The sequence below is a fragment of the Muntiacus reevesi genome, chromosome 6, assembly GCF_963930625.1.
Source record: "Muntiacus reevesi chromosome 6, mMunRee1.1, whole genome shotgun sequence".
Classification (NCBI taxonomy): domain Eukaryota; kingdom Metazoa; phylum Chordata; class Mammalia; order Artiodactyla; family Cervidae; genus Muntiacus; species Muntiacus reevesi.
The window spans coordinates 65,240,137-65,258,259 of record NC_089254.1 but is presented as its reverse complement, the minus strand read 5'-3'; the positions used below and the strand labels follow the sequence as shown (position 1 = coordinate 65,258,259).

At 54.1% G+C, this 18,123-nt stretch overlaps 1 protein-coding gene across 1 annotated transcript; it reads left to right on the top strand.

Moving 5' to 3' along the window:
• The first annotated feature begins 4,441 nt into the window (after positions 1-4,441).
• EVX1 (even-skipped homeobox 1) lies at positions 4,442-7,829 on the top strand. Its single transcript, XM_065938540.1, has 3 exons — positions 4,442-4,868; positions 6,471-6,718; positions 7,284-7,829. Exons 1-3 carry the CDS (start codon positions 4,442-4,444, stop codon positions 7,827-7,829), a joined length of 1,221 nt encoding a protein of 406 aa, XP_065794612.1.
• Positions 7,830-18,123: the final 10,294 nt, after the last annotated feature.

Below are 18,123 nucleotides of genomic sequence, written 5' to 3'. Positions count from 1 at the left end.
GGACGGTTAGGTGGTGGGTATAGGTTGTAGGCTGTCCAGGGCTTGGATGCCACTGGGCTCAGGCCTATTAGGAGCCAAGGGTTGACAGGTGTGGAAGCAAGAGTGACTGCCGGACTGGTTGGCTCCAAGAACATGGGGAGCAGGTGTCATGGGCCGGCAAAAACATCCGAAAACCTGTCCCAGGTGCCTGGCCATTGACTCCAGGGGTACAGAGAGAAGGGGGTGCTTGCTCAGAGTTCCAGAAGCCACAGGTTCTGCCTGCCTGAAGGAAAAACTGTTTTGTGGCGCCCACTGCTGGCTCATGACCACCAGCCCCCTCTACAGGGTGGGCAATGGGGCGGGGGAAGTGGGCAGGGCATGATCTGCCTCCTCATTCCCCAGAAAGCCCGGCTGCTGGGCTTTGCTCCCTGAGCAGCACACCTTGCAGTGCCTCTGTGCTCCGGGTTCGGCAGCTGTCAGGGAGGAGATGGGGCCCGACCGCCCGAAGTCTCCTCACCTCCCACGATCACCGCAGTGGAGACTCCACCGCGCGGGAAACTTCGATGGCCACAGCCCGCGCGCCTCGGCTTGGAAGGTGACGGAGGGCCCCAGATCAATGTCGCGGCAGCCCGGCGACTCTTACTGTTTAAAGGGAAGCTCCCCCTGCTCTGACATTTCACCAAAGTGAGAAGCAAAAACATCTTCTTGATTAAAATTTTGCCCACACTTAAGTAGCCTAATCAGCTCCGGAATCCTAATCCTCTTCGCATGTCTCCTCGACCCTTCCTTTCGGACGGAACGCGTGCCTGCTGCCAGGAGGGCCAGCATCTAGCTGGAGAAGATACTCAGGGCTTCAGACTATCGCTCCGAGCGGGTCCGCTGGCCACTGAGGCGTTCCCTACCCCCTGCCTCAGCTCTCCGGAGCCGGGCTTTTCTCGGGAAGCGAAGAGGCTCCTGTGGATCGGCGCGTCTGGTGGCCCTGGCCCAGCTTCCGATTCCATTTAACACAACCCGCGCATCTTATCTCCGCGTCGCCTCCCCGGGGTTCCCACCCACCCCCTGCCCAGCCCAGCCCAGCCCAGCCCGGCGGAAGCGGGGCCGCGAGCTTTTGAAGTCCGGAGAATTTCAATCCCAGAGGAGCCGGCTGGACCTAAACCCCCCATCCCAGCGGGGGAGGGGACAGCAGGCCCGCAGACAGGAGGGGGTTGTCTTTCCCGCCGCGGGAGGTGAGAAGCGGTGGGCGCCCGGGTCGGACCCCACTTAGGCTGCTATCACCCCCTCTCTTTTATGGGGTCGCCCAGGCCTCGGCGACGCACGGGTTTTATTCCCTCTGTGAATTTACCTTTCTTCTGCCGCATAGGGAATAACCTCCATTATACAGTGATAACCACTCTATTAAAGTGCCTCCCTATAAACCAAAAACAAACACTCCCTCCCAACACGCCCCTCCAGAAAACCCCAACTAGAAACAGTGCTCTTATCGAGTCTCCTCCTGTTTTCTTCTTCCTGTTAAAAATTAGACCTCTCTTCTTATATTAATGAAAGATGCTTTTGGAAGAAGTGATATTTGGTTTAAAAAGGAAAATATTTTTCTCCTGCCACCGAGGTAACTTAGGCGCCTAAAGACAGGGGAAATTGAGACATTTTGAAAGAGTGGAGGCAGAAGTCGGGAGAGGGATGAAGGCGTCCCTGAAGCTTCAGATCTGAAGCCCAGAAGAGGCGGCCCCCTCCGGGAGAGGTTGAGCCCGGGGCTCAAGCCTCCTTCCTCCCGGGACACCAGGGGAAGTCCGGCTTGGATGGGCCGGGCCCAGGAAGGAGACGCAAGTGGCACCTCTTGATCTCTCAATCCTGCTCCGCTTTCATCTCACACGGAAAACCCGGAGGAAAAGAGGATCAAACACAGAGCACTCCCATTGAATGCAAAGCTGGGGGCGGGGCGGGCAGCCAGGAGTCCCTCTGAGGACCCGGCCTTGCAGAGGTGAGCGCAGCGGGGGGCTGCTGTGAGCTGGCCGAGGGCTGCGGAGAATGGAGGAGTGGGGGGAGCGCCCCAGGCCCCGGGCTGGATGGGCCCAGAGGAAGGTGAAGGATAGTGGCAGATGTAACACAAACGCTGGTGGCTCTACTTTGACAGGAAGGAAGGAGCAAGCCAGGTGTTCCCTCAGGCTCTGCCTACCAGCTAGAGAGGACAGGGCACCAGTCCTAGGACAACTCTCCGCCAGGGCAAAAGGCTCTGGGCTCTGACCCGGATCGCTCCTCTCACCTTTGAAATATTCTCCAGGACTTTGGGGCCGGCACTGCTCAGCACCTGGTGACTCTGGGAGTTCCGGGGGATTGGAAATGTTTATGCAAACATTCCCTTCCAGTTCCCTCTGCACACCCGACCCCAAAGGGAGGTCAGTGAGCTGTTCTTATCAAGTAAGGGGCCGGGGGAGATGTGGAAGGCAGAACTTAAGAAGGGAACTTCTGTCTTTCCACACCACCTCTGGAAGCCCACAGATAGGAGGATTGAGGCGGGGCGGGGGGGTGGGGGGAAGAGGGAGAAGAGTTGAGAAAGAGAAAAAGGAAAAGGAGAGAAAAAAGATAAAGTTAAAAATACGTAGTGATAAGGGGACTTTTCTTTAAAATTTCAGAAGTTGGGGCTTTGTCTTGGAACATACAGAAGGAGGAGGGACAAAGCAGCCTTTTGCAGCCGTCAGCTTAGCGCTAGAGAAAGGGGCAGAGAAAGTCGAGTGGGAGCAGTTGCAGAGCAAAGAAGGGGCCTGCCTTCTAGCCTCAGCAAAATGAGAGAGACCCAGCCTGCCTACCTAGCCCCAACACACTCAAAACTGGCAAGGGGGCAGTTTCCTAATGGGGTTCCACCTCCCCTGGAAGCAGACCTGAGAGGGAGCCGGTGACTGTTCCCAAAGACATTCAACACTACTCACACACACCCCAGCCCTGCCCTGGAGGCCCCCCTCTGTCTTCGACGACTGATGAGAACTCCAGTCATTTTCGATGCCTTCTCTCTCTTCAATCCCAATGCACTTTTGGAGCAGGGGACCAAAGCCCTGGGGCAGGGCACTAGGGAGAACCCCATGAGACAACCCTTCATGAACCCCAGTGCCGCATGCTGGTCTTTCTCGACCCCTGCCCCAAATCTCCCAGTAAGAACAGCACCTTCTCCCAGCTAGGAGCCTTTGCCGCTGCCGCTGTGGGAGCCTCATTTGCCAGAGCTTCTCAACTCCCAAAAACCTGTTTCCGGGGGAATTCGTTGACTCTGAACGAATACATTAAAATATGGGCAAGGAAAGAAACAAGGCCACCCTTAGAACCTCTCCCCCACTCTACATACCTGAAGTGTAGGCGAGGCCCCAGCAAATGGGAGATTTCTTCCTTGAATAGCCATCTGGAGGTCAAGCCGGGCTGTGGAAAGCTTACAGTCACCTAGATGGGGAGAGGGGCGATGGGGGGAAAAAAGCGAACATTTGGAGTCAGCAGCCAAAGCCGTCTTTAAAGAAAAATATAAGATATTTATCTCTTGCCCCTTGAGGAAGAAAAATGGCAAAGTTCCCTTTTGGTTCCTAGGAGGAAGGAAACAGCTGGGGGTAGGGGCTGGGAGGAGGAGGGAGGAAAGAAGACCCCAGGCTCAAGCTGTCCAGACAACTTGCGAGGGAGGGAATATGCTTTTCGGTAGCTTGTTAATAAAAAAAAAAAAAAAAAAAAAGACTTTGGAGCCGCGGCGCGGTTAGCTCACCAGGGACAGGCAGTTGTAATAATAAGAGAAGCAAGGCTTGGGAATCGGCCTTCACACTTCTAAAATGCAGTTATGGATTTTCTCATCAGTGTTAGAACAAGGCACCAAGTTAAGAAAACAAAAGCCCAAACAATAAAAAAAAATTTTTTTTTATATATCAAAAGCGTATTCAATTACCGAGTCCCGCAACCCCTGCGGAACTCGCCGCGTTAAGCTCCCTTTTCCTCCCGCGGAATTCCATTTGCATCCCCTGTGCCTGGGTGTCTCCCTCTCAGTGTGTGTCTCTCTGTTTTCACACTCTCCTCCCCATTCGAGCGAGGCCCACACCTGGCGCATCACTGCCGAGCCATTAGCTGCGGGTCTCCTTTCATCTTCTCTGTGGCAGACGTTTCTATTTATCCACTTGCGCTCACCGAGTGGCGTCACCAGCGGTACTGTAATGACGACTGCAGCAGGAGGATGACAGCTTAGAAAGAAGAGGGCAATGGGGCTTCCTCCCAGAGGCGGTGCGGCACAGAGGAGCGCTAGCATCACAAGGTGACCCCAGCTCCCCACCGCCGCCGCCGCCGTCACCGTCGACACCGCGTTCCGGCCGCTCCGCGCCCGCCCAGTCGCCTGGCCTCTTTCTCCCTCCCACAACCAAGATCTGTCGGACCGCTGGGGACCCAGGGAGCCGGGGGGCTAGGAGCTCACTTGGGGCTTTCCCCCTCCCCCCTCCGAGAGTCCGGGATGGAGAGCCGAAAGGACATGGTTATGTTTCTGGATGGGGGTCAGCTTGGCACTCTGGTTGGCAAGAGGGTCTCCAATTTGTCCGAAGCCGTGGGCAGCCCGCTGCCCGAGCCGCCCGAGAAGATGGTGCCCCGTGGTTGCCTGAGCCCGCGGGCCGGTCCTCCGGCCACCCGGGAGCGCGGCGGGGGAGGCCTGGAGGAGGAGCCGGTCGACGGATTAGCAGGCTGCGCTGCGGGGCCGGGCGCCGAGTCGCGGGCAGGCGGGGCCGCGGTGCTCGGCCCCGGACCTCCGGCTGCCTCCGCCGACAGTCTCTCTGGCCAGGGGCAACCCAGCAGCTCAGACACCGAGTCGGATTTCTATGAAGAAATCGAGGTGAGCTGCACCCCGGACTGCGCCACGGGGAACGCCGAATACCAGCACAGCAAAGGTAGCCACCGCGCCCCTTCTCTCCCCCGGCCTCCTACCGCGCCCACCTTCCACTTCAGCTCTAGAGGAGAGGAAGACACTCCTTTACCCCAGGGCGGGGTGGCTGGGGGAACCCACCTGAACAACTCATCCCCCGCTATCTGCGCCCTGGCGGGGGTCTCCTTCTCTGCTCTGGCATTGGCGGGACTGAGGGTGACAGCTGTGCTTTGGGGGAAGGAGGGAGACGCAAGCCCTGGGCTTGAGGGGGATTCAGAGTGCACCCCAACACCCTAGAGCTTTGTGGCACTGCTTCAGCTGCGCGGGGAAGACACTTTCTCCCGGCGTGGGCGAGATCAAACGAGGGTCCAGGCAGTTTGTGGCTAGCAGGGTGTAGGGCGCATCCAGGCGCGGAAGCGGAGTCCATAAAGGACCGTAAAATCGCGACCGACTAGGGCCGACTGGCTGCTGCGGCCCTCCGACCAGTTTGCACGTCGGTCAGAGGTCCAAATTACCTTGTCACTTCCCGGGCTCGGTGGCGCCAGGTCGGAAATGGTCCCAATGGTCTAATTGCCTTTGGTCTCCGGTTGCATTTGAAAAGGCAGTGCTCTGGCCCTCCCCCCATTCACCTTTCCTTCCTAGTCCCACTCCTCCACCCAAAGGAAAAGAGCGGCAGGGGGCAGGAGCCCCACCCTTCCCTGCGTTTCGGCTCAAATTGGGGTGGGGGGTGGTGGCTGTGTGTCACTGCTATAACTGGAGAACCCCTCCCTGGCCAGGGGCTAGTGAGGAGGTGGGGTGAATGATCAGGAAGTCTCCCTGAGAGGGGTGGAAAGCTAGGAGGAAGAGCCCACCAGCAGACACTCTTCCACAAAGCTGTGTCGGTGGGAGAGAAGAGCCTGGTGTGGAAGAAAACCCACCCCCTGGCCTTGGCAGCCAACACCTTGCTGAAAACCCACATCCACCCATTGCCATCTAATCCACTCAATCCAGACTACCCACAGCATGCCCTCAGAGTAACCCATACTCCATTCATACATAGTCAGGCAATAGGACACTCACACACACACTCCTGGGCCATGCCCACAGCACACACAGCCTAGTGCACATTCCCACACCTGCACCAGCCATCTGGCGCACAAAGCAAGGAAACTCAGTCACTGCCCAACATCCAACAATGCACCAGGACCCAAGTTCGCAACACTCCAGCACAAAGGGGCATCTCAACTCACTTGACTGTCAGATACGTGTATCCTTGCCCACTCCTGTCAACCATGGGCAGAAAGTTCAGAGTGGCTGCATCTGTCTAGGGCCCCAAGGCAGGTGGCTGGGGCACCTGGGACTTTTGTACCCAGCAGGCCTAACACAGAGGCCTCCAAAACAGCAGCCCGGCCAGGCCTAATGGCCGCTATGTGCTCATCTGAATGGTGAGCCTCTGTCCTCCATTCCTGGGTTCTCAAAGTCCCTGCCAGCCCAGCAGAGGTAGAGTCTGAGGCTATTGAGAAGAGGGGGGATGTCCCTTTCCATCACCCCCTCCACACACATCAACCAGGACCTACAGCCCCACATCAACAGCGTCTGTATCTGTTGTGTGTTCTGTGTGTGCATATACTCTGGGCTCCCCGAACAGGGCCTGGCTCTGAGGCACTGGCCAGCAGTCCCAATGGCAGCAGCGAGACCTCCAAAAGCAATGGCAGCGGTGGCTCCCAGGGCACCCTGGCCTGCAGTGCTAGTGACCAGATGCGACGGTACCGTACTGCCTTCACCCGGGAGCAGATTGCACGACTGGAGAAGGAATTCTACAGGGAGAACTATGTATCCAGGCCTCGCAGATGTGAGCTGGCGGCTGCCCTAAACCTGCCGGAAACCACAATCAAGGTATGAGCCACAGGGAGGAGGGAGGGGGGATGCGCCCCGCCCGGAGGAAGTAAATACCACCTTCCCACTTCCTAAATCATGAACCAGGAAGTAGGGCCTGGAGTGTCTTTACAGGGCAGCTAGGCCGGGAATGCCTAAGCCGGGTGCAGGAGCCAGGTGCATGCAGATTTGCCCCTAAGGGAGACTGTCTCTTTCGTGGCCAAATAAACAGCGGGGATGAAGTGCCCGGCAGGTGTCAAGGAAGCGCTTCCAGGGAGAGCCTCAGGAATGGGACGCATTTTGAGGGGACCGCGGCCTGCGGAGTTCTTAGTTGCCCACTACTTTCCCACCCACACTGGGTTCGGGCGTCCGGGCAGCGCGGGCTGAGGGGCGGAGGCAGAGAGCCTGTCTGGGAGGGATTCCAGATCCAAAGGGGTGGTGGTGGGATCTGCCCGCGCCCAGAGAAGCTGCTCTTCGGCTCTTCCCTGTGCTACCCGCACCGTCGGCCGCGGTGGGACGGACTCATGGGTTCTGCGCACCGGGCCGAGCGGCCGCCGAACCCGCTCCTCTCCTCCCCGCCCGCCAGGTGTGGTTCCAGAACAGGCGCATGAAGGACAAGCGGCAGCGGCTAGCCATGACGTGGCCGCACCCGGCCGACCCCGCCTTCTACACGTACATGATGAGCCACGCGGCGGCCGCGGGCGGCCTGCCCTACCCCTTCCCGTCGCACCTGCCCCTGCCCTACTACTCGCCGGTGGGTCTGGGCGCCGCGTCCGCCGCGTCCGCCGCCGCCTCGCCTTTCAGCGGCCCGCTGCGCCCGCTGGACACCTTCCGCGTGCTCTCGCAGCCCTACCCGCGGCCCGAACTGCTGTGCGCCTTCCGCCACCCGCCGCTCTACCCGGGCCCGGCGCACGGACTGGGCACCGCGGCCGGCGGCCCCTGCTCCTGCCTCGCCTGCCACGGCGGCCCGGCCAACGGGCTGGCGCCCCGCGCCGCCGCCGCCGCCGCCTCGGACTTCACCTGTGCCTCCACCTCCCGCTCGGACTCCTTCCTCACCTTCGCGCCGTCGGTGCTCAGCAAGGCCTCCTCCGTGGCGCTGGACCAGAGGGAGGAGGTGCCCCTCACCAGATAAGGGGCCGCCCGCGGGCAGCCGGCTCCAGGACGCCCGTGGGGACCCCTCGGGGACTCAGACAGCATCCCTCCCCGCCCCAGGGGCACCGAGGGGAAAGAAGAGGGCCACCGAGGACCAGCGGGACTTGGTTTTGAGCAGCGAGCATCGAAATGCCTGGGAAGGGGTCCTGGCTGGCACGTTTGGGGAGCAGGAGTGGGGTTGGGGAGGCCGAGCCTGAAAGACCTTCCTCTGGGTCGGCCCCTCTTTGCCATTCTTCACCCGACCCACTGCCCTGACCAGGGCTTGAGGCCGTGGCTCCAAAGCTTAACAAACTTAGCAGCAACAGCAACCAATATCAAGCCCCTCAGCCCCCAACCCCCAACCCTTTTCTCACCCGGACCCCTCCCCCTCGCAAAGGCCAAGCCCATGCGATGGAAAGGGAAATTGCTCTCTCTGAACAAAATGCTGTGTATGCAGAGCAGGTAGAGATTAATCTTTGCCAGCTTTTCCAAGGCATGGCAAGGGGCTTGTGGATGACGATGCACCAGCCATCTAGGGGAGAGAGGGAGATGATTTACTACCCTCCCAAAGAAGCAGGGGGCTCTCTGGCCCCCCTGGAGCCTCAGTTACAGGATATTTTCTGATTCTGCCATCTACCAGCACCTGATCTCTTTGCTCTCTCCTGGCTTCTTCTCCACTTGTAACTTCATCTCCACCCTCACTTTTTGTGTACTGTGGGCAGGGAAGCTGCAGATAGCCTTGGGTCCCCTGGCAACTTCTCCCAAGCCTCTTCTCCCTGGGCCCAGCACACACCCTGATTAGCAAGTCATGTGTGTGAGGAGGGTTTTTGAATGTTGAATGTATGATAATGATTACCATGCCGCTGGCTGGCCATGGAGCCCAGAGCTGAGGTGTTAACAAGGCGCCCAGGGAAGAGCTTAGGGAGCAGGAACCTCATCTCCCTCCCTCCATATCTGGTGGCAAATTAGGGGCTGTTTCCAGCCTTTTTCTTTCATTCACTAGGCGCTTTCTGGCCCTTCTCTTTGCATTTGGCATTTCACACCCATCTGCCTCCCAAGCTGCCATGGGGCTTGACTTTCAGAATACTAGCGGGAGCCTTCTGCTGCTTCTGGGTACTTTATCTCTCCCCTCCTCCAGGGCTTGTTTGGGGACCACTCCCAAGCTCTCACATCTGTAGTCATTCTTGCAGCCAGTTTTTGAGGGATAGGAGAACTTATACCCCCACAAAGGCAAGTTTCACCCTGACTGGGAGGGAGTGGTTCTTCCTGTAGGGAATGAGTTTGATTTGGTTTTCCTTTGAAGCCCAAAGAATTTGCTGTTACAATTTGTTGACCATATTGCAATAAAGCTGGATATGATTCTCACTTTAGCATTTTAAGTTTTTTTGGTAGCAGGCAGTTTGTTAACTCCTTTTGCATTACTAGTTCTACTATAGCCTTGGGTAGGGAAAGAGTCAAAAGAGGGACACACAGACAGTCTCCCAAGCCTCCATTTGGCATTGGCAGTCTCCAAATGGACATTTCACAGAGGTGGAGAAGGAGGAGCTGCTGTGGGGTGCATATTTCCTTAATTTTGTGCACACTAGGAGACTTAGATCAACTGGTTCAGCAGAGCGCTGATCCCACGGGGACTCACCCTCATGAGTCCTTCCCATCTGCTCCAACCCTTTGAGGAAAGGGGGTCCTGGACTCTGGTCTCTGTAATCCTATCTCTACCCCAACCCAAGGTGGAGACAAATGGGGTGGTGGGAGTAGAGGTGGAGTGCTGCAGAGAGCTGGATTTGCTGGTCATGCTGAATCTGCATCTTATAGTGAAGGGAGAGGAGGGAGGACTCCTGAGTTGAGAAGAGAGGGTTTGAATCCTCTTCAGACTGGAAGTCATCTCCAAGGATGCAATTCTAGGCTGGTCAGGGCAAAGGGACAGACAGTCCTGAATGGCCACCTCGTTGTTGTTCTCTGTCTCTGTAGGAGAGCCACTGTGGCTGCCTCTGAAGTCATGCTCAAGCAGGAGGGAGATGGGTGTCCTCAGCAGGCTGGGAGCCCAGCACTGTATGGGTTCAAGGGTCCTCTGCCCCTGTACTCATGGGCAGGCGGGGGTCTCCTTAATCAGCCTTCATCCCTCCTGAGGCTTTAGAGCAAACCCTCTCCAACACAGTACTCCCCACCCTCCCAAACAAATCGTTGTGCTGAGGTTTCCAGCATCCTATCTGCCACTCAGCCTCCCCCCTGGCCCTGCACAGCTCCCTCTGCAGTTGGGAAGCTCCTGGTGCCAAACCTGGCAAATTTCTGGGTTACGTCGTGTTGGGCCAAGATTGCTTGCGACAGGTAAATGGGCTGCGGGCTGCCGTAATGCCAGGCGTATTTTCAGTTAATAGGGAGGGAAAATGAGGTGTCTGCAGTGATATTGGAAAGTACAAGATCGATGATCCCGGCCTCGTGTCCAATCAGCAGCCTTTAATTGACTGTATTTTCTGGGTAATTGAGCCTCTCTTCCTCCAAATTGAAGTGGAAGATATAACAATACATCTTGCCAGGAGGAATTACTCATTACTTCATAATGAAATTTCCCTTTTGCCAAGGTTGGCGGTTTGGCGCTAGGCACGCACTACTCACACTCCTTCGCAGACCCCCGCACCTAAAATTAGACTTTTCCCACCTGCACCGGAAGCAGCATCTGGCCCAATTAGTTGGCGGTCGTTGTAGTGGGGGCTGGGGTGGAGATGATCTTAAAGGCACTGCGTCCTCCGCAGCCTCCGTCTCTTTACCTGTAAAATGAGAAGGCTAGTCCAATCAAGAGGGCTGACATGGTATTATTGTTTTCATTTTTCACTTTTCCGACCGTCTCTACTTAGTTTCCCTCCGTCTCAGTCCCATTTTGCAGGTGGAAAAACGGCGGCTCTGGCCACACACAGGTATTAGTGACTCATGTAGCTAGGAGCTCCCAGCTTCGGCAGCTTCCTCTTCCATACCTTAGGCCTCTTTGGGGCCCAGAGTCCACGGTTACCCTCGTTAGGTCTGACAGCTCACATCCGACTCACAGTTTTCCTATGTTCCTCAATATAGTCGGGGACCCAGCGGGGCCTGAGAGCGCAGACGTGCGCTCAGCCGCGGTCCTTTTGGCCAGGGAAGAATAGCCATTCCGCAGCCGGAGTGCGCGCTCAGCGCAGGCCGTCGCCGTCTAGTTAGCGAGTGATTGATTGCCTTATTAAAGCGTGTTCTTGTAAGTGTGACCAAACTGATTGCATTGCATATGTTTGGGATAATGTTCATTTTAAACAACAGGATAAAGAGGATGAGCTCGGCAGAGCCTCCGAAGACGAAATGATTCCGGCCAGCAGCTCTCTAACTCTGGCATTAAATTGCCCGGTTACATAGCAAATCACTTGGTTTCTCCACCCTTGTCCGCATTTTTTTTTTCCCCTTGGCCTGCAGTTTGATTGCATACCCCAGTGCTGTCTGCCCCACCAATGATTTTTCTAGTGACTATGTCGGCCCTGCTTTCCCAACCGGGAAACCCGCAGCTGCACATTCCACACATCGAGTCCCTCTGCCCCCATTCCAGGCAGAGAGAGGTGATTCAGAATGCGCCCTCTCAGCCCAGGCCTCCCAGGGGGAAACGGCCCTAGAAGGTCGGGAGCTTAGGTCCCCGCCCCAGTCGCGTGTCTCCCCACCCCCAGCCTAGCACGTTCCTGAAAGTTTAAAAGATTCTTTTGTTCCCCGGGCTTTTCCCGCTCGGTTGCTTCCATTATTCCCCAATCGAGGAGACACCCGCAGCCATATGTCGGCGGAAGGGCGTGGGTGTCACGGGCGGACAGTTGTCGGGGATGACCAGCGGATGGCATTCTCCTAGTGGAAAGAGCTTTGCTTTCCTAGCGTCCTCTCTAAGCAGCCTCACCCGGAGTGATGGAATAGTGTCAGTGAGTGGGTACAGGAAAAGGAGGTTGGGCCCCAAAATGGCGATTTTCTTCTAATTACTCGGCCCCCCACCCCAATCCTTGTGGCTAGGTTCTCTTTCTGGGCCTGTTCCTTAACAAAGAAATCATCAGCCGGCCTCCATTCACTCCACTCTACTTGCACGGGAACCAAACTGTTGGCAGACTGAACTTCCTGTGGGACACCTTTCAGGTACGCTGGAATTCTGATTTGTTCAAGATGATGATGGTTATCAGGATAAGTCAGAAACGAGGTCACCCTTTGGGGTGTCATTTGTCAGTGCAGTCGCACGGATTCGTTTGCAAGACCCAGCTAACATAAGTCTGGATAAGTGACTGGATTCAAACGGAAAAATTCTTCCATCGCTCAGTTCTTCCCTGGCTCTGGGGGGGCAGACACGTCAGTGCATTAGGGTGAAACCAAGGCCCAGCTCACCATTTATGCCAGTTTGTGGACCCCAAAATGTTAACCCCGAGAAGGGGAAAATCTGACTACAAAACGCAAGCTACCATCTACAAAGCAAATAGAAACACAAAGTCCTTTCCAAAATCGCCTTCTCAGCAAATAAGTGCGTGATATTCTGAGCAGGAGCAGGAGAAAGATTGCCACTTAAAAATAACATGAAAGCATTAAGTAATTATTTAAAACAAGGCTGTTTAGAAAAATATTTGTATTTATTGCAGCTGCTCAATTGGCCTCGTTAAAGTCGGCAAGCATTTAAATTGTGTTACAATCTCATTTAAATCCCTCTCCGTTCCAGCAGGCTGAAGAGCTTGAATAGACCAATCACTTCATAATGATGATGAATGAGAAATTAATTCAGATACAAGCAAGACAATTTAGGCCTTCATCTGTTTAAATAGCCTTCCAATATTATTCGCGATCGCGGGTCACAGATTGAATCAATTGTCCAATCTTGTGAAAGTCATATCCTTGCATCTTCATCGAGATTATTTATAGCGCAGTGAGGGCTGCTGAAAGGTATACGCTGTTAACAGGGACAATTACTTAAAGGGAAGCGTTTATAAAATGGAAAACAAATGCCGGGGTTAGTAACAAATGGGATCAAAAGCAGCCATTCCAATCTGGCTCCTCGAGGGAAGCTAGCGGGCGCGGCCTCCGCAGGATGAGGGGCGCCGGGGGCTCGGCCTCTGGCCACCCGCCGCCCAGGTGAGGCCCGGGCTTCCCGGCACGCCGGCCGGCGCTCTGGCTGCCGTGGCGACCCGGGGCCAGCCTCGTCCCGGTCTTCAGGTCTGGTGGGAAGCCGCGGCGAAACTCTAAGCGCCCTAGCCTCGCTTGGGCATCTGGAGGCGCCGCGCCAGCAGACGCCAACCGCAGGCGGTGCCCTCTGTGCCGGGTCCTGCCCACGCCCTGGATTCACCCACCAGGTCTGACATACTTTGGCCTCGACCGCAGAGGTTGGAGGCCCCGCCAGGCGCACGGGACTAGGGGGATGGACTTCTGAACTCGGTCTCCTCCAACCCTTGGCCTCGGGTCCCATTTCCACGGGGCCTGTCGCCCCGCCGTCCCAGGGCCCCGGGTCTCCTCCTGTTTTGCGGGGCCTGGGCCCCTCCCAGGCCCGTTTCTCCCGGGCCTGCGAGTGGCATCCAGCTCCGCAAAGAAAAGCCAGTTCCTTCCTTCCGCCGTCGAAGTGCAGCTCCCCGCATCTTGAAATAACCCCCGAGGGACGCTGTCCCCTTGCATTGTTTGCCTCGCGTCCCCAGTGTAGCCCATGAGGCCGAAACGACTCCCGGGTGACATGTACCTCCCCGAGGTGCCCGCTTCCCCTTCCTGGGCCAGGTTAGGCAGAGAACCTGAACAGTGTTCAGGGGGGGTTGCTCCCCCCACCCCGCATCGGTCCAGGCGCATCTAGTGGTGTGTGCCGCGTCTACACGGTCTCTGCGGGTCCAGGGGCAACCGAGCCTTTGCAGACGGCGCTCTTTGGGGATAAATGTGCGGTGGGCTCATGTGCCGAGCCTTGAGCGGGGGTGGGGAGCGAGGGTCTCCCAGTGACCCAGAGAGGAGTCCTCGCGGTACAGCACCCGCGCCACTCCCGTCTGCGTCGAAGTGCTTTTAATTTTATTTTTTTTTAGTCCTCTGTATTTCTGTGTTTTGAAACAAAAGCCCAACTAATGGATTCCTGGCGCTCTGAGGACCCACTCCCGGGAGCGACTTTGATGTATTGCTGTCCAATTAGTGCCTTTAATTGGTGTCCTTAGGGACAGGCCGGCCCGGAGCTGGGACACAGCCTCCTCTCGCCTCTCCTGCACACTGGAAAGGTAAAATTTATAACGCACTGTAGCAATCCCTTGGGAGAGCGAGCGAGGAAGGGAGGCTGGGGAGGAAGGGAGAGATACAGCTCCATCCTGCAATTCCCAGACCCTCCGGGCTCAGGGGTCGTGAATAAGGGCCCAGATCACCCGATTTCTACGGTTTCCTGACTCCCTCGCGGACCTGGCAGGAGGGCTCCGGCTGAGTCGCTGAGGATTATGAATTTGTTCGCAGAAAGGCCAAGGGAGCGCGCATTGTCTGTAGAAGCCCACCCCATGTGGTCTCTCAACTCGTTAATAATGGCTGTTTGTTAACAAGGATGCGGAGGTTAAATAATCTGGGTGGAAGATTAAACATGCCTCATCAAGGCGCTGGGAGCGGAGTCTCACAGAGACCTGCACCAGAGGATCCGGGCTTGCTGGAACCTGGAGGAAGGTGGGCATGAACCGCCTGCAAGGAGCCCAGGGGTAGAGGAGGAGGGAGGGTCTAGGTCCCCTTTTCAGGGTGTTTCCCCTATGAAGTCAGCACAGACCCAAACCCTTGTAGTGTTGAATAGCAAATCCCATCTAGGAGTCCACCCCAATGAAGTGTGGATGTCAAATCCTGCAGGGAGAATCTGCTGGAGATTAGAAATGGAGACCTGAGTCTGAATCCAGGGCCCATTTTGAGGAGTGGTGGCTATCTGCTGCCTTCCAAGCCTTACAAACTCATACCTCTGAGAAGTAAGGGATATTTGTATCCACATAACCCAGAATGAGTTGCACTGGGTTGGAAAGCAGAAGATGAGGCTTCTAGCTTGCACTCTGCCCTTAAATAGCTGTGTGTCTGTATTACATTATTTTCCTATTTTATGAAGTAAACAGAAGGTAGGGCTTGATATAGATGATATATAATATTTCTCGTTCTTTCCTCAAGTTCTCACCAGAGTTAGGGAGCTGAGCCCCTTCTCAGATACTCTGCTTTGGAAGGTTCAGTCAAGGAGGATTTTATTCAGCAAATATTTGAGAGCCTACTATGTGCCAATTACTGTGAAGTATATAGTTTTTAACTGTGACAGCATTATATCAAATTGTATATTCCTGTATGTGTCATTCTCAAATATAATCTTGTGAAGGAAGACAAGAGAGAAGGAAGTAGAGAGAGAGAACTGAATAGAATGTGTGGCACAGGAGATGGTGACTGCAGCCATAAAATTAAAAGACACTTTCTCCTTGGAAGGAAAGCTATGTAAACCTAGGCAATGTATTAAAAAGCAGAGATATCACTTTGCTAACAAAAGTCTGTATAGTCAAAGCTATGGTTTTCCCAGTAGTCATGTACAAATATGACAGTTGGACCATATAGAAGGCTGAGTGCCGAAGAACTGATGCTTTCAAATTGTAGTACTGGAGAAGACTCTTGTGAGTCCCTTGAACAGCAAGGAGATCAAACCAGTCAATCCTAGAGGAAATCAACCCTGAATCTTCGTTGGAAGGACTGATGCTGAAGCTGAAGCTCCAGTACTTTGGCCACCTGATGTGAAGAGCTGACTCATTGGAAAAGACCCTGTTGCTGGGAAAGATTGGAGGCAGTAGGGGAAGGGGGTTACAGAGGATGAGATGGTTGAATGGCATCACCAACTCAATGGACATGTGTCTGAGCAGACTCCAGGAGATGGTGAAGGACAGGAAAACCTGATGTGCTGCAGTCCATGGGGTCGCAGAGTCAGACATGACTGAGTGACTGAACAGCAACATAGGGTAGAGAGACTGGGGAGTGCAGGGAAAAGGAATCAGAAGTAGAGGTCTTTGAGATGGTGGGAAAGTCAGTGAGGATGAATACTGCAGAAGCAGCTCCTTGATGGAGAGTACTTTCGAGGGAGCAGAAAAAAGGTCCTGTTCTGAGGCCCTGAGATCTGACAGCCAACGCAAGGTAAACAGTGGTTTCAGAAGTTAAAGTTCCACTCTTAACTAATTTCTCCAAAATATCACTTCTGAGTCCACCAAACAGAGAACTTAGCTGCTGGGTGGGGACTCTTTAAGCTTCTGACTGATGGGTATCTGGACTCAAGAAGGTGATGGGCAAACCTTAGGTTGAGGTTTTCCTTCAAATCAGCAGTAACTGTGGCTCCTACATTCTTCTGCCTTCACTTGGAAAGTCCAGTGACCAGACATGTGGTGCTAGGCTGTGAGGTTGAATACCCAACCTTTATTGAGTACTTGGGCTTCCCTGGTGGCTCAGCCAGTAAAGAATCCACCTGCAATGAGCGAGACCTGGGTTTGATCCCTGGGTTGGGAAGATCCCCTGGAGAAGCATCCCACTCCAACCCACTCCAGTATTCTTGCCTGGAGAATCCCCAAGGATAGCAGAAGAGTCTGGTGGGCTATAGTCCATTGAGTACTTGGTCTCATGAACTTACTGTTCTATGTTTTCTATGCATTATTTAATTAAATTCCTACAACAACCCCTTGAGGTGAATGCTATTATAACTCTTGTTTTACAGATAAGGAAATTGAAGCACAGAGATCTAGTGACCTGCCTGTGTCACACAGCTGGTAGATCAGTCTGATTCCAGAGTTCTCACTGCTGATTGTATCATTAAAGCTGTCTTTGTGGTGTAGTATGGTGGCTACATGCGGGAGACCTGGGTTTGATCCCTGGGTCAGGAAGATCCCCTGGAGAAGGAAATGGCAATCCACTCCAGTACTCTTGCCTGGTAAATCCCATGGACGGAGGAGCCTGGTAGGCTACAGTCCATGGGGTCGCAAAGAGTCGGACATGACTGAGCGACTTCACTATCACTATGGTGGCTAAGGGCAGACTGAGTGTGTTTTGCCACAAGTTACTAGCATTGGAAGTGGGCCCTAGATAAGGCAGCTAGTCTAGGAGGCACGATGGACTTGAGTCTGTTTGCAGAGATCACGACTCTATTCCGCCTTCCAAAATTACCATCTCCAATTTCTTTAGTGGATATGCAGTGAGCCATGTAGTCCAATGAATATATCAATAAATATTCATTGAGCACCTACTCTATTGCCATACCAGACTTATGTTTACATCATATTTTCTCTGTCCTCCAATTTGGTGCTGAAGTGGCTATGATTGTGTTTTTAATCTATTACAGCTGCAAAACTTCCCTTTTTCATAAAGTTATAGCTTCACCTGGAGCCATGAAATATGATATGGCCTGAATGTGCTGCTGGGGTGTGGGAAGGCAGTATGTCAGATACTCCATTAGCACCCCCAGCCCTACCTGACCTAGCTAGTGTTATCACCTGGGCTAAAAGCTGACTCAAAAATGGGGAGGGGATATATGTATACCTATGGCTGATTCATGTTGAGTTTAGACAGAAAACAACAAAATTTTGTAAAACAGTTATCCTTCAACTAAAAATAAAGGGCAACCAAGAAGTCCAGTTGCAGCACCCAAAGGGGTGCTGATACTGGGCTACCTAATTACGGAGGTGGAGCAAATTACGGAGGTGGAGGTGTCCTTTTGTCAGTAGCAAAAGGAGAGAAGTTGAAGATGCATTATTACTCAGCAGCCAGAGATAAAATATAAAAGCTATGGGACTGGTAAAAGAAGTTGACAAATAAAGCTCTCAGACTTGTTAAGCTGATGATATTCAGGTAGGGCTACAGTCCAAGAGAAGAAGGCTGGAGGAAAACATGACAGGAGACAGGAAAACATGGATGAGACTTAATTGCCCCTGTCCTTATTCTATAGTTAAAGAACTTTTTCTTTAAGCTGGGTAAATGGTCACCCTATGATAAAGGCTACATTTCCTAGCCAGCAAGATGTGGCCATGTGGCCAAGTTCTGGCCATTGGGATATAAGAAGACCTAATGAATGTGACTTAGCAGAAGTGTCTCTTTAGTGTTTTTAAATATATATGATGCACTCAGGTTATCTACTGAGTAACCCAAGTTTTAATAGTTTGGATATACTGCATAACTGGAGTCCCCTTGATATTTCAGAGCCAGAAATAACATCAAGATCATTTAGCCAAACTACTTTACTTTTCAGGTCTTTCCGTTTTCTCTAGGTAAAGTGAGCCTTATATGGCTATCATGGTTTTAGAACAGACACAGGATGTTATATAGGATATATG

Bases quoted from the DNA above. Each gene is read 5' to 3' on its own strand.
- EVX1 (XM_065938540.1), top strand. From the start codon at position 4,442: ATGGAGAGCCGAAAGGACATGGTTATGTTTCTGGATGGGGGTCAGCTT. The intron at 4,869-6,470 runs GTAGCCACCGCG...CTCCCCGAACAG, and splicing joins CGAATACCAGCACAGCAAAG to GGCCTGGCTCTGAGGCACTG. The intron at 6,719-7,283 runs GTATGAGCCACA...CCCGCCCGCCAG, and splicing joins TGCCGGAAACCACAATCAAG to GTGTGGTTCCAGAACAGGCG.